The sequence below is a fragment of the Rhinolophus sinicus genome, chromosome 17 (assembly GCF_057876585.1).
Source record: "Rhinolophus sinicus isolate RSI-liver-muscle chromosome 17, RSI-T2T, whole genome shotgun sequence".
NCBI lineage: Eukaryota > Metazoa > Chordata > Mammalia > Chiroptera > Rhinolophidae > Rhinolophus > Rhinolophus sinicus.
The window spans coordinates 122,776,493-122,798,289 of NC_142517.1; the positions used below are offsets into that span (position 1 = coordinate 122,776,493).

The following is a 21,797-nucleotide window of genomic DNA, read 5'->3' on the forward strand; positions in this document are numbered from 1 at the left end:
TTACGGCACTCGTGGACAACTCATAGGAGAACAAAAGAAGGAAACAAAGAAGCCCAGAAAAAAGAAAACAGGCAGGAAGACACGGTAGGCCCCACACTACAGTTAGAAGAGATAAAGCAGCACTTGTGAAAACCATACCTTCAAAAGCCAAAGACACAATATATTAAAAAATGAGCTGAATTCAAATTATATTAAAATGTACATACATTGTTCATCAGGACAGACCACATTCTGGGCTGTTAAGAAAACATTTTACAATTATAAACAACAAAAATCATATAGTATAACCTCAAGCCATAGAGAAAGTATACTAAAAATCAGCAACACCAAATTATCTGGAAAAATGCAAGATAATTCTATATTTATACAATTCCACTTAAACCGTTAGTCAAAGGGGACGTCTCACAGAAGAACCTTAAGATATTTTGAGGGGCATTACCTCAAAGAAATGGCAGCGTGAGGAGTGCTTCCTGAAATCTCCCCCGGAAGATACAACAAATTGAACAGCAATAATTCAACAAAAGATTCCCTGTGCAGCACACAGGCACATCTGAGAGATCCACAAATCAAATCACCTGAAGGAGGGCAAATGTGTGAGCAGGGGAGAAGGGAAGGAGGAAGTGCTACTAGGATGTGTGTCGCAGGTCACACAATGCAGACCAGAGCTTGCTGCGGGTTTCAGGAGAGAAAAGAATTTGGCTTGCAAGTGCACCCACTATGGCCCACAGTCCTGATTAAGGGAGCAGCATATAACACAGCTGAACCCAGCACTTGCAGCAGAGACCTCAGAACAAAGACTGACTACTCATACAGAAGGGTGAGAAAGGTGGTTTTTAAGCCCTCACTACCAGGCAGAAAACAGAAAACAAAGACCCAGAGCCTGGCTTCCTCCTGCCAACCCTCCCAGAGCTTGCCATTCCCCCACCCTCCCAGTATTAGAAGCTCCAGAAGAAACAGTAGAAGTCTCAGATTAAAGAACAGAATATCTACAATCCTGAAAACTGCAGCACCGCAGGTACAGGCTCACAGCACAACTAATCCTGGTGAAAGGGAAGGAACTCTAGGGGCAAGATAATTGTGGGCTGGTAGTCACCATTGTTCAAAGCCACAAAGGAACTAGCCACCTCTCACAGCCCACCCCACCTCCACCTTTCTAGGAGGATTACAGGTGGGGCAACCAGAGCCACAGAGACACACAGGCTCTGCATCGGGCTGCAGGGGGAGCACTCGAACTCCAGAAGCTCAGCATGCTATTATCTTTCACATTCCGCCATGGAGGCAGTGCCCTGAGATCCAGGCGACCCACTCACAGAAAAGCGCACCTTCCAGGGAACCCCCCATCATGTGAGAAGCGAGAACAGTGCAAGAGAAAATATAATGCCACAGCATGAGAGAAAATAAGAGGCTGCAATCAGAGAGAAAATAAAACATTCTGCCAACACCTACTGGAGGCAAAAGAAAGACCTCCTTATATCAACTGCAGATGCCCAGGAAGTGTAATAATAATTCATTAATTGCCATGAACAACCAAGGTATCAAAGCAGCTCAGAAAGACAATGAAGTCTCCAGAAAGTGAACTCAAAGACAGGGAAATATGTGACTTAAATAACAGTGAATTCAAGATTGCAGTTCTGAAAAAACGAGATGCAGGAGAACACAGACAGGCTAATGAACTCAGAAACACAATCAAAGAACAAAATGAACTTCATCACAAAAGACTGAAAATTTATAAAAGAACCAAACAGAAATTCTGGAGATGAAAAACTGAAGAAAAGAAATGAAGAATGAAATAGCCAGCTTAGGTAATAGAGCTCACCAGATGGAGGAAAAAAATTAGTGACACCGAAAATAGAAATCTGTAAATGACACAGATGGAAGAAGACAGAGACTTGAATTTAAAAATAATGAAAGACCTCTACAAGAACGTTCTGACTCTATCAGAAAGAGCAGCAGAAGAATAATGGGCGTACCAGAAGGAGAAGAAAGGGAGAAGGGAACAGAGAGTATATTCAAACAAACAGTTGACAAGAACTTCCCAAACTTGTGGAAAGATCTGGATCCTTGAATGCAAGAAACAAATAGAACACCTAATTACCTCAACCCAAACAGGCCTTCTCCAAGGTTCATTGTGTTGAAGTTGTCAAAAATTGATGGCAAAGAAAGAATTCTCAAGGCAGCCAGGGAAAAGCGGACAGTAACCTACACAAGAAAGCCCGTGAGAGTTTCTCAGCAGAAACTCTACAGGCCAGGAGGGAGTGGAATCAAATATTCAAACTATTGAAAGAAAGAAATTATGACCCAAGAATAATATATCCAGCAAAGACATCCTTTAGATATAAAGGAGGAATAAAGACATTTTGTGACATAAAGAAGCAGTGGAAATTTCCAATACATGACCTACGTTACAGGAAATACTGAAAGAGACAATTTGTCCTGAAACAAACAAACAAAAAAAGAATACCAAACAATGAGTTGTATTATGAACAGACAGACAGAAGTAGGAAATGGTAACCACTGCACAAAACAGGGCACTATACACTTAGATATAACATAAATGGTAAAAAAGAAACATATATTAAAAAGGCAATAAGAATAAAAGACAACTTGCTACTGCAACTCAGAAATCAACTAACAGTATTAAGTAGGGATAACTTGCAACAACAAAAACATAAAAGGGGACAGTGTAAAGCTCTGAACCTACAAAGGGGAATGGAGATAAGACACATGATGCAGAAAAAAGACTACTGTAAGTATGAAACTTGCTAATACGTAAATTTAATAGTAAACACTCAAAAAAATAAAAATCCAGAACTGAAATATGTAACATAAAAAAAGAGGGAAAAAACATAGAATATCACCACACTGAAATACCAAGACAGTAACGAAAAGGCAACGAAACCATGGAGACACAGTCTTACCAGAAAACCAAAGACAGAATGATAGGAAATCCTCATATATCAATCATCACCCTACACGTAAATGGAATGAACTCACCAAGAAATAAGCAGAGTAGCAGACTGGATCAAAAAACAAAACCTATCCATATGTTGCCTCCAAGAGACGCATCTCAGCTACAAGGACAAATACAGACTCAAAGTGAAAGGGTGGAAATTGACAGTCCAAGCAAATGGTAACCAGACAAAAGCATGTGTACCCATACTGATATCAGATAAAACAGACTTCAGGGTGAAAAAGGTAACAAGAGACAAAGATGGACATTTCATAATGATAAAGGGGACAATACAACAAGAAGACATAACAGTCATCAATATTAATGCCCCCAATGAGGGAGCACTAAAATATACAAGGCAACTATTAACAGAACTGAAGAGAGAAATTGACCAAAACACAATTATACTAGGGGACCTAAATACATCCTTGACAGCTATGGATAAATCAATAAAATAGAAAATAAAGAAATATCAGCCCTAAACAACACACTAGATGAAATGGACATAATTAACATGTATAGAGCACTTCATCCTAGAACACCAGACTGTCTAGTGTACCTAGAACATCTAGTGTACGCAGAACATTCTCAAGGATAGACCATCTATTGGGACATAAAACCAGCCTCAGCACATTTAAGAACACTGAAATCATACTGAGAATATTCTCTGATCACAAGGTTTTGAAATTGGACATCAACTGCAAAAAGACAGCAGGAGAAACCCCAAACGTATGGAGATTAAACAACATGCTTTTAGAGAACAACTGGGTCAAAGAAGAAATAAGAGGAGAGATCAAAAGATACATAGTAACAAATGAGAATGAAAACACATCCTATCAAATTTATTGGGATGCAGCTTTTCCTGGAGGGACACACCTTAGTGAAGTTGAGGAAAGAGTTTTAAGAAGAGTCCATCAGAGAATGGTTACGGCCACAACGGCCTCTTTGGAATAAGACTTACTTGTAGCATTCTTATTCTTTTGGTGTCAGATTTTATTAGTGTAGTATTGGGGCAGGGGAGGGGGACATCAGGAGAAAAGGACAGCCCCTGACCCTGTGGAGTTGGTATTACATAAGCAGTCCTAGTAGTGCCATGCTTTGGAAAAGCCATCAGATGTTTCTGTGTAAACTAGAGTAAAAGGATGTGGAAATTCCCCTTGAGAAGGAGACCAGCTGACGCCGTAACAGACCAGCTGAATTGCATTCCCTTGAAATGCAACCAAGTTGGGTTTCTAAACGAGGTTCAGAAATTACTGATAATGGCCTCATGTTCAGACCTGGCTTTTTTTGTTGTTGTTGTTACGTAGTAGTAGCGTTAGTCAATAATCATGCCTCTCCTCCGCACAAACTCACTTAACCTAAGGCATGGAGACTGTAATTTGGGAGATGAAGACTCCAGCTTAAGGCGACCGTGGATACATATGAGTCGAGCTTTTGTTCTATCTGCCGAGGTGATCATAGCCTCTGGGGAGAGCGAGTCGGGATGTCCGTGAGGTTGTTGGTTGGGACCAACAGAGGCACGATTCCTTGTGTGCTGCTGCCCGGGGAGGCTTGCCCGCCCTAAGGCACGCCTCCGGCTGCAGGGAGATCCATGCTGTGGTAGGCCCACAGCAAAACAGAAAGAGACGTGGCTTCTGGAAGGTCCCGGGGGACCTCAGGGTGGCCAGAAGGGTTATTTTACTTAAAGTTCCCAAAGAAGCCTATCTCAGGGTACTCCAGTCACAACGTTTCGTAGAGTAGATGGGGGAAACTGACAAGCTCTCACCTCATTCTGGAGGCAGGTCCCATGGGTGTCTCGTGTTTTTAAGTTTGAAAATCAACTGAAGCCTGTTTATGCGACTCAGGGGGACCTGCACCAGGGACCGCTGACTTTGCTCCGAAGCTGAGCAGGGAACACCCAGCTAACGTGGAGCTTTACTGCTTAAACTCCCAATGTGTCTGTCAGGAAGCGGCCTCTATGTGCTGGGTCCTACGGAGGTAGTGCATCCGAGGGTCCTGGCAGAGGGCCATGGGTACGCCGGCTTTGGACCAAATCTTACCAGGTGCTGCCAGAAGGAGAGAAGGAGGGAGGCCAAGAGTCTGAAAGGCAAAGGAGTGGGCTGCTCAGGTTTGCACCCCCACCTTCCCACTAGAATTTTTGTAATAGAAGGCAAAAAAAGCCCAGAGAGCCTGCACTTTCATTTAAGAACAAAACTCTAGCAAAGACTTGGAAATACTTCAGTAATGTGCATTGTTACTTCAAAACATTTTGACCGATGCTGGATGAGTTTGTTAAAATGGCATAAATTAAATTCAGCTATATATTTCCCATTACTCAATAGGCTTATTTAAGTAGTTAAAAACAATCCTTTAGTAGCTCAAATGCTGACTTATTGAGCAATAAGTGGCAATTTACAACTTAAAGAAACGAGCTCTAATTGCTGCAAGTTTATGAAAGAGCTGCTAACTCCATTAATATGAAGCATTTTCTTTCAAATTGTCATCTGAACAAACACTGGGCTTCTTAAATCCGGCTGTAATTAGCTTTTAAGTATCCTATTAAACCTCTTCACCTTTCAGGCCATCAATTCAAAAAGCCCCCTTTTAAAAATATATATGTGAGTTGCTTTTTAAATTGAGGTTATTAAAGTAATCAAGTGTCTTTTCCCTCCACCCCCAAAACAAGTGGGGGATGCAGCGAAAGCAGCAATAAGAAGGAAATTCATATCACTACAGGCCTACCTCAAGAAAGAAGAAAAATCCCAGATACACAACCTCATGTTACACCTGAAAGAACTAGAAAAAGAAGAACAAATGAAACCCAAAGTCAGAAGGAAATATTAAAAATCAGAGCAGAACTAAATGAAATAGAGAAAAGACAAAAAAATTTAATGATTTTTTGAAAAGATAAATAAAATTCATCAAAAATGATTCTTTGAAAAGATAAATAAAATTGACAAACCCTTGGCTACACTCACTAAGATAAAAAGAGAAAAGACACAAAGAAAATCAGAAATGAAAGAGGAGAAGTTACCATGGATGTAACAGAAATACAAAGGATCATCCAAGAATACTATGAAGGACTATATGCCGTCAAATTCAATATTAATAGAAGAAATAGACAAGTTCTTAGAAACACGTAGCCTCCTTAGACTGAATCAGGAAGAATTGTAAAATCTAAGTAGACTGATCAACAGTAAGGAAATGGAATCAGTTATCTAATACCTTCCCAAAAGTAAAAGTCCAGGAACAGACGGCTTCACTAGTGAATTCCACCAAACATTCAGAGGATTTACACCTGTCCTCAAACTCTTCCCCAAAAATGAAGATGAGGCAATACCTCCTAATTCATTTTGAGGCAAACATTACCCTGATACCAAAACCCAGTAAAGATAAAACTAGAAATGTAAATTACATATCAATCGATATCTCTGACGACTACAGATGCAAAAATACTAAACAAAACTCTAGCAAATCGAATACAACAATGCATTAAAAACAATATACATCATGAACAAGTGGGTGGGGAGCACAAGGATGGTTCAACATACAGAAATTGATCAATGTAATACACCACAAAAACAAAATAAAAGATAAAAATCATATGATTAAATCCATAGATGCAGAAAAATCATTTGACGAGAGACAACATCAATTTACATTTGAAACAATAAAATTGGTATAGAGGAAAAATATCTTAACATAATACAGGCCATATACGACAAACCCTCAGCTGATATCATAATTTATGGTATACAACTGAGGCCCTTCACTCTACATTCAGGAACAGACAGGGTTGTCACATATCACCACTGTTATTCAACAAAGTATTGGAAATCTCAGCCAGAGCAATCAGGCAAGAGAAAGAAATAAAAGACATCCAAATTGGGAATGAAGAAGTTTAACTGTCAATTTTTTCAGATGGCATGATGCTTTATGTGAAAAACCATAAAGACTCCTGGAAAATCTATTAGAACAACAAATGAATACAATAAACTTGCTGGCTATAAAATCAACATGCAAAAATCCATTGCATTCTTATATATTAAGAGTGAAATCTCAGAAAAAGAAATTTAAAGAAAAACAAAAACAAAAACAATTCCCTTTGCAATTGCAACAAAAAGAATAATACACCACAGAATAAGAATAATACACCACAGAATAAGAATAATACACCACAGAATAAACTTAACAAATGACGTAAAGGATCTACACACTGAAAATTATAAGACATTTTTAAAGAAACTGAAGAAGATGGAAAGAAATGGAAAGACATTCCGTGTTCATGGATTGCAAGAATCAACATAGTTAAACTGGCCTTATTCCCCAAAGCAATATGTAGATTTAATGGAATCCCCATCAAAATCCCAATGGCGTTTTTTAAACAAATAGAACAAAAAAATCATCAGTTTTGTATGGAACCACAAAAGACCCTCAACAGCCAAAACAATCCGAAGAAAAAATAATGCTGAAGGTATCATACTCCCTGACTTCACCTTGTACTACAGGGCAACAATAATCAAAACAGCATGGTATTGGCAGAAAAATGGACACACAGACCAATGGAATAGAACTGAGAACCCAGAAATAAGCCCACATAAACATGGACAGATAACTTTTGACAAAGGAGCCAAAAACTTACAATGGAGAAAAGACAGCGTCTTTAATAAATGGTGTTGGGAAAACTGCGAAGCCACATGCAAAAGAATGAAACTGGACTGCTATCTGTCACCGTGTACCAAAATTACCTCAAAATGGATCAAAGACCTAAACATCAGACCTGAAACAATAAACTGCACAGAAAAGAGCACAGGTACTAAACTTATGGACCTTGGGTTCAAAAAGGATTTTATGAATTTACCTCAAAAGCAAGGGAAGCAGAGATTATGCTATGTGAAATAAGTCATACAGAAAAAGTCAGGAATCATATGACTTCACATGTATGTGGGCTATAAATCTGAAGGCAACAAGGGAACACGACAAACAAATAAAGAAACAAAAACCCAGATACACAGAACAGTTTAGTGGTAGGAAGATGGGGGAGAAAGAAGAGGGTAAAGTGGGTCAAATATATGGTGTTGGAAGGAGAACTGACTCTGGGTGGTGAACACACATTGTGATACATACACACATACACACACACACATATATATATATGTATATACGTATATATATATATGTAGTATATATATGTATTACAGAATTGTACACTTGAAACGTATGCAATTTTATTAACCATTGTCACCCCAATGAATTTTAATTAAAAAAAGATATTTTGAAGTAAATGAAAATAAAAACCGTTCAAAACATAGAAATCTGCAGCATGCAGCTGAAATATCACTCCAAGATAAATTTATAGCTCAGATATTTCCCATTAGAAATAAAAGACCTCTGACTAGTTCCATAAGCTTCTACTTTAAGAAAATATACAGAGAGGGTAAATCTAAAATAAAAGGAAGGAAATAATAAGGATTAGAGAATGAAATTGAAAACAGAGAAAAACTGAGCAAACCAAAGCTTACTCCTTTGAATAGATTTTTTTTAAAATGATAAAAACCAACGCAGAAAAAAATGAGAAAACATATGATCAATATCAGAAATAAAAGCAAGACGGGATATAACTGCTGACACAACTGACATTAAAGAGATAATAAAGAATATTAAGAGACACTCTTATGCCCATAAATTTGACTATTTACATGAAATGGACACATTTCCTAAAAACAAAAACCTACCAAAATATCTCAGGCAGAAAGAAACAATCCAAAGAGATCTATTAAAGAAATTGAATATGTGCTCAAAATTATGTAGTTCAAAAAGCAGCTCCAGGACTACATGGTGTCAACTAGTGAATTCTACCAAATATTTAAATCAGAAATAATGCCACTTTTACTTAATTTCTTTGAGAACATTCAAGATGTGGGAATGTTTCCTAAATCATTTTATAAGCTCTAAATTACCCTCATAGCAAAACCAAATAAACACAATTCAAGAAAAAAAGAAAAAGAAAACCCTACAGACCAATGCAATATCCTTCATGATATAAACGTAAAAATACTGAAAAACAGTAGCCTAAAGAACACAACAATATATAAAAATAAAGAAATCAGTATGAAGTGGGATTTAGCCCAAGAATACAAACTGTTGCAATATTCAAAAGTTAATCCATGTAATCCATCATATAAATAACTGAAAGAATGAAAACCATACAATTATATACATTAACAAAAATATAGCACTAAATTCAAAATCCATTCATTGACCTAATAAAAGGAATCTACAAAAAGCCTATTGCTAACATCATACTTAAGAGTGAGACTGACTGCCTCCACCCTAAGACTGGGAAAAAAGACAAGGATGTTCACTCTCAGCATTTCTAGTTAAGAGGGAAATGGAAGTTCTACAAATGCAACATGACAAGAACAAAAATAAAAGATACAAAGTAAGTCTACACAGAAAAATCACAAAAGATCTTTAAAAAAAGCTCCTTGAACTGATAAGTGTTTTCAGCAAAAGCAAAATACAAAGCCAACATACAGAAGCCAACACAATACAAATATGATCCACTGCAATCTGAAATCGAATAAACACAATTTACCATACATACAACATGTGCGCACATGAATACACACACACACACACATACACACACACACACACATATACACACACACACACACACACATATACACACACACGGTATCTCTATGCTGAAAACTACTGATGAAAATAAATCATAAAGAAATCAAGGAAATCCTAAATAAATGGAGAGGTATATGTTATTTATGGATTGGAAGGCTAAGATGTCAATTCTCTTTAATTTGATCTATAGATTCAATGCAATCCCAAATGAAAGGCCAGCATGCTTTTTTTGTAAATATCAAGAAGCTCATTTTAAGATTATACAGATGAAAGCTGGTGGACTCACATTACCTTTTCAAGAATTAATAAGCTACTGTAATGTAGGTAATGTGCTCTTGGCATAAGGATATGTAGATGAATAAAAAAGAATAGAGATTCCATAGAAATGTACAATCTAAGACACAGAATTATGTAAAATATATACATAGGCAGAAATATACAAATATTCCCATCTGTTTTCTAAGATCTTGCAAATGCTGTTCAATGAAAAAATGATAATCTTTTCAACACATGAGGGTACAATAACTGGATTCCCTCCTCAAAAATTTAAACTAGACATGTACCTCACATTTTCTATAAAACTGAATACCAAATAGATCACAAAGGATAAAATGTGAAATTTAAAAATTTCTGGGCAAAATGTAGAAATAATCTGTATTCCTTTGAGTTCCGTTGTTTCTAGACGGAACAACAAAACCATGGTCCTTAGAGAAAATTGAAGAATTGAGCTTTATGAAAGTTGATGTTCAGTTTTAGCCAGCTTCCTTATACCACCCCAACAGAAGTGGGGTGCAGCTTCACTACTGCCAAGTCGGGAGACAAGTCCAGGTTCCCCACTAAACGTCTGTTGACACCCAGGAGTTGGAGAAGATGCCACTTGAACACAGGGCAGGGGTGAGAGAGATCAGGCCCCCACAGGCCTCCTATTGGCACCCAGTGTTTCATCAGGTGCCAAAGTCCCTTGCTCATCTTCACTCTTCTTTCCATCTTTCAGAATCTTCCCATATATATTAGGTGGGTACAAAAGTAACTGCAAAAACTGCAATTACTTTTGCAACAACGTAATATATACACACAAACATGTATAGATGTACTATGAGTACAACATGATTAACTGAATTTAGTGGGTTAAGTAGGAAGGAATATATTTACTCCATCTTTTCCCTGGTTAAGCCTCTTTTATATCCTATTAATTCCTTCCCTAAGCACAGTTATGAGCATGGTTTCTTTATCATCATATAGACTATTTCCAGTTTTGCTTTGAAAATCCAGTCATTAAGCCACCTGAGTCCAATATTTTAGTTCTCATCCATGTTACCTCACAATTCTTTCTCCACTGCTCTGTGGGGCTAGTGCCATGTGTTGAAGACCAATTGTCTATGAAACACGTTTTTTCTTCAGCTTTCTTTTCTGTTTAGCTAATTTATTACACTATTCCACCACGAGCTGCACACTACTTAACTACTCAGAGTTTTACATAAATCCTTGATATCTGGCAGAGTAAGTTCTGTAGGAGCCTGACTCAGAGAAACTATGCCATCCGGCAGCACATGACCTAATTCCTGGAACCGTCAGTTTGCCCTTGAAAGGTCACGTCTCTGATAAGTAAAGCTCCTTCCTCATTCCGCTCTCTCCTTCCTCATTCACTCCCCGCCCAGTTTACCCTAACCCATATAATCTTGTAGCTGCAATAAAAAATTTGAGGCTTGATCAGAACTTTGTCTTGCCTCCATTTCTTGGCGCCTCCTATTTTCTCTTTTCAGGGTGTCTCCCTTCGGTCCCTGTTGAATGCCCCGCTGGTCGGGGCAAAGTTCACTCTATTTTATGATGGGATTTAGTTTGACATTACGTTAAATCTTTACAAATACATACCCAGTTGAATTTTTTATATAAAAAGGGCTTGTTTTAAGGTTACCTAAGTTTCACCCATTTTATTCTTTTTTATTCTAAGAACACTTTACAATTTCTATGTTTTCCAGTTTATTATTAATTTTACTTTTATAGTCTTCTTTTATTTAGTATACTTTTGTTATTGTTCTCACTTAATCTATTAATATAAATATGACACTACAAATTTATCTCTATTCACTTATTTAGCTATATCTTAAGGTTTCTAATACACATTTATTTTTATTTTATAAATGCCATGCAATTTTGGAATTGATTTCCTTTGCTATACATTGTTTAAGAGATAATTCTTTACATTTCCATATTGAAAGTTTTCCGTTTCTTCATTTTATCATTAGTTACTAGATTTATCAAACTAAGTTGAGAGAATATCTGTGGTGATTCTAATTTGCTGGGGTTGGTTACTGTTTTCTTTTTAGACTAAAACTATATTCATACAATCTTATTCCGTGGGAATTTGAATGGCTTGTGCTTTGATTTCAGCATACACATACACAATACATTTCACTTTAATACAAATAGCATTCATAGCCTCTATAGACATACATGTTTAATATCCACAGTATTTCTTCCTTTATCAGATGAGGTACAGCAGGACCTCAAGTAACTTCCTTTCATTAAACATCGTTTCGTGACAACACTGATGACAACAAAAAAACTGATTCCCAGCCAGGGCCAGTGTCGGCGCTGAGTGGCCCCTTCTCCCCATGTCTGTGTGGGGTTTCTCTGGGTACTCTGGCTTCCTCTCACATCCCAAGATGTGTATCTTATGTGAAGTGGCGTGTTTACGCTACCCCCAGTGGCTGAGGGTGGTGTGTGTGATGCTCCCTACGATGGAATGGCGTCCTGTCCACGGTGGGTTCCAACCTTCAGCCCCCAGCTGCCGGGATAGGATCCGGCCACCTTTCCAAGCAGGTTGGAAAATAATCATTAATCTTTCTTAAATCTATGTATAGCTCTCACTTACATGAATGTTTAATGTTAGAAGTGTTTTGGATCTTTATGTAGAAGTTTGCTGATGTGTTTGATCTAGGAATTTAACCATTGTTTATATCCATTAGCCTATGATACAGGTGGTGTCACTATAGGTCATTTCACTTAAATTCAGTTTTCAAGAATGTATCGACATCCTTAATGGAAGACTTACTATCTATTAGAATCTCCTAGTTAAGTGAATTCTAAGTTCTTAGAAATCCATTACATTGTGTTTTATGATCACTGATATCACATAGTTCGGTGCAGTCTTTCAAATGTTTACAGGCTCCCGTTACCCTGTGCTATTGCACTAGAGGGCCCTCTTTAAGTTAATGAATATACTGCCGAAATTCAAACCTGAGTGATAACAGAACAGTAAACCCTAAGTTGTTTTATTTTTAGTGACTTAATAACTCTACCACTCTTTTATTACAATCTTTCTAAGATACTTGTTTGGGGATATCCTTTTTAGCCAATAAGCATGAACCAATCATTTCTGCTTAGCGACTGTGAAATATGCTTGATCTAACTTATGTCAGTCTTTCTTACCCTGTTTAAATGGCTGCACAACAAAGTTTCAGTAAGAACACTTATTTAAGATGATTTTACTTTTTGTTTGAGGAATTACATTGAAAATAAAACTTCTGAAATTCCTCGAATTGTTTTAGTAGCTGAGACAAAGGCCAATAAGCACAAGAAAAGATGAGTAACATCATTAGTGATCAGGAAAATTGTTATGGACTAAACTGTGTCTTCCCCAAACTCTTATTTTGAAGCCCTAGCCCCCAATGCAACTGTATTTGGAGATGAGACATTTAGGGAGGTAATGAAGGCTATGTGAGGTAATACAAATGGGTCCCCAATTCTATAGAACCGGAGTCCTTATAAAAACAGGAAGAGTCATCAGAGTTCTTTCTCTGTCCATGCGTGCACAGGGGAAAGGCCATCTGAGGACATGGTGAGCCAGGACGAGAGACCTCACCAGAGAGCAACCATGCTGGTCCCCTGATCTTGGACTTTCAGCCTCCAGAGCTGTGAGAAATAAATTTCTGTTATTTAAGCCACCCAGGCTATGGTATTGTGTTATGCCAGCCCAGCTGACTAACACAGAAATGCAAATCAACACCTCAGTGATACAGCCTCTCACATCCACTACTACGGCTAAAATCGAAATGTAAGATAATAAGTGCTGCCGAAGATGTGGAGGAATCGGAACCCTCACAGGCTGTCGTAGGAACGTAAAATGGTGCAGGTGAGGAAAACAGTCTGGCAATTCCACAGTTAACACCGAACCCAGCAATGCCAGTCCTAGCGAGGAACTCAAGGGAAACAAAAGCATATGGCCACGCAAAAAGTATGTAAATGAATCATATCAGCTTTACTCAATAACAGCCAAAAGGTGGAATCCCAAGTGTCCAATGACTGATGAATAAACAAACAAATGTGGTATATCCACATAATTAAATATTATTTTGTAATTAAAGAATGAAGTACTAATACACCTAACAATATGAACCTTGTGATGGAAACTGAAAGAATCCAATCACAAAAGAACATATAATGTGTAATTCCATTTGTATGAAATGTCCACAATAGCCAAATCTATAGACACAGAAAGATCGAGGGTTGCTAGGGCTGGAGGGGACAGGACATAGGGAGGTGACAGCTAACGGTGAAGAAAACTGACTGTAGTGATGTTTACATATATCTATCAATATATTAAAAGCCAGTGAACTGTATACCTTAAATGCATGAATTGTGTGATATGTGACTTACATCTTAATAAAGCTGTTTCAAAAGAAAAACAAATGTCTGAAGTGCTTCCCTCTAAGGTCTATCTACCCCTGGAGAATCCTTCTGTCCGTGCTCACTCACCTGGGTACCTCTGGTTTAGGAATTCTTCCTCTAAGGACCACAGCTCTTCCCCTTGCTCCAACTTGAAGATCACCTGGGGTTTGGTAATGCAATACCCTGTGAACGCAACAATTGAGGAGATATGTAGACCCGATCCATGGGCTTTCTAGTTTCTGACTGTGGAGAAAGATGCAGCAGCAACAGCAAAATGAAAGCACCATTTGCTGCTTTCAATGGGAAAGTAATGACACAAGCGTTGCTTGTTTCTCTAAAGGTTTTAGTTACCTAGGCCATGTAATCAAAAGCTTGAATAACACTAATCTCTATAGAAGGTTCATGTGCTTTGATAAGTTAAAAAAAGGAATTGTATTGCAGAGGGAGTCAGATGGTAAGGTCTGCTCACCTACGGAGACCAGGTGGCTGTAGTTCTCCAGCATCACATCTCTGTAGAGGGCCCTCTGAGCGGGGCCCAGGTACGGCCACTCCTCCTGGGTGAACTCCACAGTTACGTCTTCGAATGACAGGGATCCCTGTGGTAACACATTTTGTTCAAAAGGTCAGAATTAATTAACTGACACAGCACATACCTATGAGAACTAGTATTCTGCTGTTTACGCTAAAGGCTCTAAAAAAAATATGTATAAAGAATGTTGATTTTTTAATCTAATTTGTCTTTAACTTTGGAGTTACTCAATTAGTTGAAAAGCTTTTTAATGTAACATACTTAACATATACATTTATGAATTATAGATTTTTAAGACAAAAAAATTTCAGTACAAAGAGAAGTCCTGCAACTCTTCTACATCTCAAGAGACTGTCCTAGAGAATTCTAGGACATTCAATCCCTCCATGGACACGACTGCCATCAATGATCAGAGCCATGAGACACATGGAAGCTATAGAGATAACATACCTGCCTGAACTTCTGTCTAAATGAATGTATGATATATAAATCTAGAGCTTATGAAGAGCAAAGCACAACTTACCAAGGCCTTGGAATCACAGAACCTGTATAAGACAACTGTGTACAGTGAAGTAACAGCAGTGGATATAAGGTAGGGATGGAACCACAGAGCAGAGGCAGCACCCAATGTGGTAACTACTTTCTTATACAGCTACCCAGTCAAGCAACATGAGCAGCTTCTTCAATGTTGGGGGCAAAGACTGATATGGGGACATAAAAGGAAAAAATAGTGGTAGAATTTTCAGTGAGACAGATCTGGTCTTGTTGCTCCCGAACGTCTGTGGAACATGAAGCTGGAACTGTCCCTTAAACTAGCACACACACGGGTGTAGAACACAGAGGGGGGTCCAGGATGAAGACAAGCATTAAGGAGTTAGGAGCGATTTGGGTGGTAACTGAAGGTTTCAGAGGCCATCAGACAGCACCTTGAGCACACTGGGATGGCGGAAAGCAAAGTACCAAAACCAGCCGTGGAGGGACCGTGGATATTAAAGAGCCAGGAAGAAAATGTATAGGTCAGAAAGTCAGAGAAGAACTTTTCTATAAGGTCAGAACAGACCCATGAGAGGGCAGTCTTGGAAAATGAGAAAGGGAAAGTTTCCATACCAACAGACTTCAAAGGGGCTGGGAGAAGGGAGAAGTGGGGAGCTGCCATTCAACGGGTATAAAGTTTCACTTGAGCAAAATACTAATTTCTAGAGAAATGCTGTACAATCTTGTGCCGCTAATTAACAATACTAAATTGAACACGTAAAATTTGTAAGAGAACAGATCTCATGTCAAGTGTTCTTATCACAAGGAAATAAAATAAAGGTAAATTAAGAGATAAGAAGAGAGAAACTAGTTTTTTTTCCAGTGTTATGTATCCAAGTATGTGTTCATTTACGTTTTCAGTGTCATTGAGTAAATACCTTCTCTCTGTGCAGCTTGGTGCTAGAAGTGAGGAACTAAAACAAATAAATAATACAACAAGAACACATCTTACTCAATTTATTTTGATCTAAAAAAGTAAGAATATTTAACTATATTTTCCACAAGTAAAAATTAGTGAGGAAAGGACCATTATTCTTTTTTTTATTTTTGCCAATCTCTTTTGAACATGGCTTAATAAAAATCAGCTGCATTAAAAGCAGTTAACATGAGACGGAGGTGAAAATGTTGAAATAGTGATCCTGGAAAATTCTCTCCTCTTCAAAAACAATGAAAAAATTATAGAAGTTAACAAAGGCGATCTGTGAAAATATGTTTGGAAAATGGCTGAATCACAGTAGAAGCAGTGATACTGTATCTTTTTAATTTACCCAGTTCCCATCCCTCTCCCTCTTCAACTCTGCGGTAGTTTGAAAACCAACGGTCTGCAGCCAACAGCCTGGCAACTACAGGTGGGGAAGAGCTGGGTTCAGGTTCCATCACAACCTCATTCCCAGAAAAGTGGCATCATTTCGTCTGTTGGTGGTTCTCTGAAGGATCCTACTTACAAGATGTCTTTATTTGAGCTAACTTGGAGTGTTAACCTGAGTGTTACACAGTATGTATGAAAAGACTTCTCTCAGAAGCATTTGTCGAAACATTTAAAGGCATTTGTTTAACTTAGTGGCTAGCTGAGGTGCTGGATAACACCAGCGGTAAACAATGGCGTGATCAAGAAGCTTAAAAAGAAATGCTGGGGAATGAGATCTGATTTGTGAAAATCTAGAAGGCTACATAGAAGAATAGAGCTGTGCATGTACCCAGGGCTCAGACCACGCTCAGGAAACACGTGAGATAGCCCTAAGCTGTCACCTCTAGGTGACCATGAGCTTTGGCATAAGAAGGAAGTGAAGGTTACTGCAGACTTGTGAACTGCCTGACTGACGGCTGAAGGAATGCGCTGACACGCACAGAGCAAAGACTGGGAGACTTAGCGATTCTAGGTATTGAAGGAAATTTCTGAAGAGAATTCAACTACTACCGAGAACAACAAATACAGACAGATTAGTTGTTGCTTGGGGCTTAGAGTGGAAATGGGATGATGGGACGGTCATTAAGTTTAGAGTTGCTGTCTAAGGTGATGAAAATGCTCTACATTGACTGTGGTTATGTTTGTGCATACGTGTGGGAACACTTTAAAAATCATTGAATTTTACACTTTAAGTGGGTGACTGGCATGGTACATGCATTGAATCTCAATAAGCTGTTTTTAAAAAATGAGAGGATGAAATCCTTACAGGACAACAGAGCAGACTGAAAGGCCAAGGATGGAAACTGGGGGTGATCCCTGTGAAAGGACAAAGGAGAGAGGAGGACTCCATGAAGACGGCAGTAGAACGAGGGCAGTGCCAGTGGAGGGTGCCACAGACACTAACAGATAAACTTTCTAGAAGGAAAAGAGAAATAGAGGCAAGTGATACAGAAAAGTCAAGTAAGGAAAGGATTAGACAAGTCCCAATGGATTTGATTATAATCAAGTCTCTGATCACAAGATCACAGGCAAGTGGGGAGAGAAACCAAGGCATCATGCAGAGGTTTGAAATATGAATGAGAAGTATTGAAATATGTGAAAGAGAACCGAATTTTAAACCATCTGCTGAGCAACTTGAATATCATAGGTACTTGAAATATTTATGCAGGGTAATTTCAAGGATATCCAGTTGATTCATCAGAAAAATGTGTTCGTTCAACCCGTGTTTCAGTTTCTGAAAAATAGTATTTACTGAGTATATATTAAGCATTAAGTCTTCTATTTTTATTGCAGAACAAGTAGAAGTAAATTTCTATATTATTTTAGGGTTATGCCTGGAAAGTTGTCAACTAAATCACCTACCTGAAATCAACAAAGATTTTTTTTTTTAATCTTCCAGTGTCTTTACATTCTACAAGGAGAGTTTGCTTTTCTCTTCTCAGCAATGTCAGCCTTTCAAGAACATTTTCTGACACTGGCATGGTCATCAATTATCTCAGAAATAAATATGAAGCTCTAATTCGGTAAATTCATAAGATTACAGACTCTGCATATATCCACATGCCACCTGCGCTCTGCAGTTCATCTCTATTTCTACAAATTCTCTCAATGCATCTGATCCATCTCTATGTCTGCTTTTCCATGTTAACACAGAGACACTTAAGCCTTTATAATTTCCACAGTAAAATAAACTGGGTATTAAGAACTGAACTCACCTGAGCCATGTTCATTTTCTGCTGCTCCTGGAAGAAGATGAAAAACTGAAGTTTCCACTGGTGAGGAGGAAAGTGGAATGGGGTCATGAGAAACATGGTCTTCCTTACAACTCCTATATTCACCTGCCTACAAATCTCCTAACACCACCTGGAGGAAAAGCCTCCCTGTGAGAGCACGTCCCTCTGACATTCTGGAGAAGGAACAGGAAGAAGCAGCACCACCTGCTCACGTGCGTCTCTGATATGAGCACGTGGGCTTCACCTTGCATTTTCACTGAGGGAGGTCAACTGCCTTTTGTCAAGGAATTCACAATTCTGACTAGTCAATACAAAACAACAACAACAACAACAACAACAACAAATAGAAGCATGTAAGTAAAACAGAGGACTAATTAAACAAATTCAGGTCCACCAGAGGTCCCCCTTCCTTCATTAAAACTAAAGTCAAAACATGACTCTGCCTGGATTGTTCATCAAGTTCTTGTTGTCTTTACACCTTCAGTTAAGAGTTTCCACAGAAACTGAAATAAAGATGGGATACTTTATGCAAGAATTGTACTGTTTAATTTTGTTCTAAACTGGTTGCAGTTCCTAAAGAACATCTGTTGATAAGATGTTTATAGAACTTACCTGTGAGAGTAAACAGCCATGTGCTGCTTTCCTCAGTTCTGTCTGGTGTGACTACAAAAATCATTCATTTCGGGTCCAATATTTTGGGGCTTCCCTAAGTGTCCAATACAGAAAACCCTTCGTCTACTCTCATTCTATTAACTCCACGTTCAGGAAAGTGGGAGCATCAGCTTAACTCTAGATACCACATGAGATGATGGACATGGTGTGAGAGTGGCTCAGAATCTGGAGTGAGAGCAGAACAAAGGAAACAAGGTGCTGTTTAGGATTTCGTCAGCTCTGTCTGCTTACACCTTCCTGGGACATCAGTCCTCACCAGCCATCCAATTAGGTGCCTTTTCCTGTGCAGCCTGACAGGTACCCATCCCTCTCAACCCCACGTACCACCTTCTGCAAGTTGGTCCACAGTATCCACCGTCACAGTCTGTGATGGCTTCTGGGTGTGGTGACACCCCGAGTCTGACTCAGGCTTCCCCGGGGATCAAGCACTGCTTCTGGTGGAGCAAATCAGGACCTACTCCTTCTAGACACTTCTGCCTCTACTCTACAGCTCTGGTGAGGAGTCTGTCAGCACAGCTGTTCCCCCAAGGGGCAGTTATTCCTGGGGCTCCTCCCTCTTCCTGACTTAAGAGTTACTTTGCTCCCAGGGGCTGGGACCTGAGCCTGAGAAACAAACTCACTTCATTTGAAACCTTCATCTAACACCTAAACCTGACCCTTTTGGAATTCGCGAAAACTGGACTGTGCAGCACTGTACCCATTCCCTGCATGCAGCTGCTCCACCGGAAGTGTGGCTAGTGCCACGAGTCAAAATAGGATTTTGAATGCACTGCATTAAGTGAATCAGTAAAATGAACTTCACCTCCTTTTCTTTTTACTGCTGTTTGAACATTTTTCAATTATGTTTTACATTATATTTGCATTACCTCCCTACTGGCCAGCACTGCATTGGTTTGTCAGACTGGGCCTCTGAGGATGGAGGCAGCCTGGACAGTGCAGGAAGGCACGAGAGCCTCACAGTCCCACCCAGGGGCTCTGGAGAAAACCCACACATCCCAGGATATGTTTACCACGTGGTAAGATTCTATCCGCATTTACTTCACAATGATGTCTCTGGGAATTTCAGGACAGGCTACTCTGCTAAGTGCCCCAAAGGTTGCAACTCTGGGTTTGGGGCAGGGAGGACATTAGGAAGAGCAAGAGATGGGAGGGAAAATCTATATCTGCGTCCTACCTCTCACACCGCCCAGGTAGAGCCTGTGAGGTATTTCACTCCATCACACGAAATGGCATGTCTATACTGTGGATGGAAAAGGGGCCACATACTAAACTGGAAAAGCTCAGATGTCCGCATGGCAGGCCCTACCAACTGAGAGACCAAAATTAACCACACAGGACAGTCTGAACATAAAAATTCCTAACTGAAAGCGGTCCTGGTCCATAGTCCTGTCCTTGGCCTGTAGATTCCTTGACAAAGGTCAATCTTTTACCTTAAACAATCCTACTTACTGTCTTTTCTGCTTCTAAGATAACATGCCCTTGGGATGTCACCATAATCCCTTTTACTGGACCCCCCCAGGGCACAACCTGCCTCACCAGAGCAGGAAACTGCAGAACCCCTTGTTCAGCTGGTCCCTTGATTACCATCTCTATGTGCTGTAAAGTGCTATTAACTATCCAGTCCCCACCAATGTAAAAGAAGTATCTGTCTCTCCAATTCATTTTCTATCCAATCCCAGAGATTTCCCTGCTTTGCCTTCTCCCACCCCTCTAATCCATGACCAATCGATTTCAGGTAACCCTCCTGCTTCGATTCTACTGTATAAAATAAGTTGCAAAACCTCCATTTTCCAGAGCATTACTCAATCTGTTGAGATTTTGTTTCCAGACAATTGTTGACAGTTTAGCTCAAATAAACTCTTGTAAGTTTTCTCTTAGGCTTGATGTTTTTTCATGGGTAATACCGACAAGTAGGCTTATTGTGATGGTCAAATGAAATAAATGAAGGCAACAAAGTGTTTTTTGATAGCAGCTTACACAGTGGTTACAAGCATTTGGCAAAATGTTTTGCAGATCACTCCTTATCTAATTCTCAGAGTAACTATGCGAACTACGATTAGTAGCCTCAAGTTTACAGTGCACGTCACAAAGGTGAATTCCTCTCCCGCCGCCGCAGCCGCCCTGCATCCCGCCGCACAGAGCAGCACCTCCTCCTGATCGAGACTCACCCACCTGCGCAGCGGGGTCCGCGGGGCCGACTCCGCACGCACGCGGGACTGGGGAAGGGGAGAGCCGCCGGGAGGTCCCGGGGATTGCCCGCCTCGTGGCCCAGACACCAGCCGACCTGACCGCAGGGGCCCAGCGCAGCCTCTGCTCCCGCAAAAAACATGAGCGACAAAGAGATCGTATCCCTCCTACTCTGGAGCGGACCCACGTGAGGAGGCGGGACTACTCTGCACATGCGCAGACTGAGACACACTCCCAGAGGGCTCCGCGGTAAGCCCACACTTTGAAGACTACATTTCCCATGAAACCTTGAGACCCCAGGAAGTAATATTTGAAGGGTGTCCGTTTAATTAGCCATTTGGCAGACGTGACACCTATACCTGACTCCTGGGGACTTCAACTGGGTCCCCAGAGCTTTGGGGTTAGACTTTAACTCGAAGATCTCACAACATATTGCAAATCGTCGTTCTCGATCGGATCCTGGTTGGAAAAACAACAGCTGCAAGAGACAAC

General features: G+C 39.6%; 1 protein-coding gene across 2 annotated transcripts in view; it reads right to left on the reverse strand.

Moving 5' to 3' along the window:
• Positions 1–21,518, reverse strand: part of LOC148754846 (zinc finger protein 658-like) — a 46,716-nt gene extending 25,198 nt beyond the window's left edge. The window contains exons 1-4 of one of the 2 annotated variants that reach the window (XM_088794516.1): positions 21,291–21,518; positions 18,429–18,485; positions 14,712–14,838; positions 14,330–14,425 (exon numbers count right to left, since the gene is read on the reverse strand). In XM_088794516.1, the coding sequence (XP_088650642.1) occupies positions 14,330–14,425; positions 14,712–14,838; positions 18,429–18,443 (238 nt within the window). In that variant the 5' untranslated portion in view covers positions 18,444–18,485; positions 21,291–21,518. The remainder of the gene's footprint in view (positions 1–14,329; positions 14,426–14,711; positions 14,839–18,428; positions 18,486–21,290) is intronic. The other variant, XM_088794515.1, reaches the window with a different exon arrangement.
• Positions 21,519–21,797: the final 279 nt, after the last annotated feature.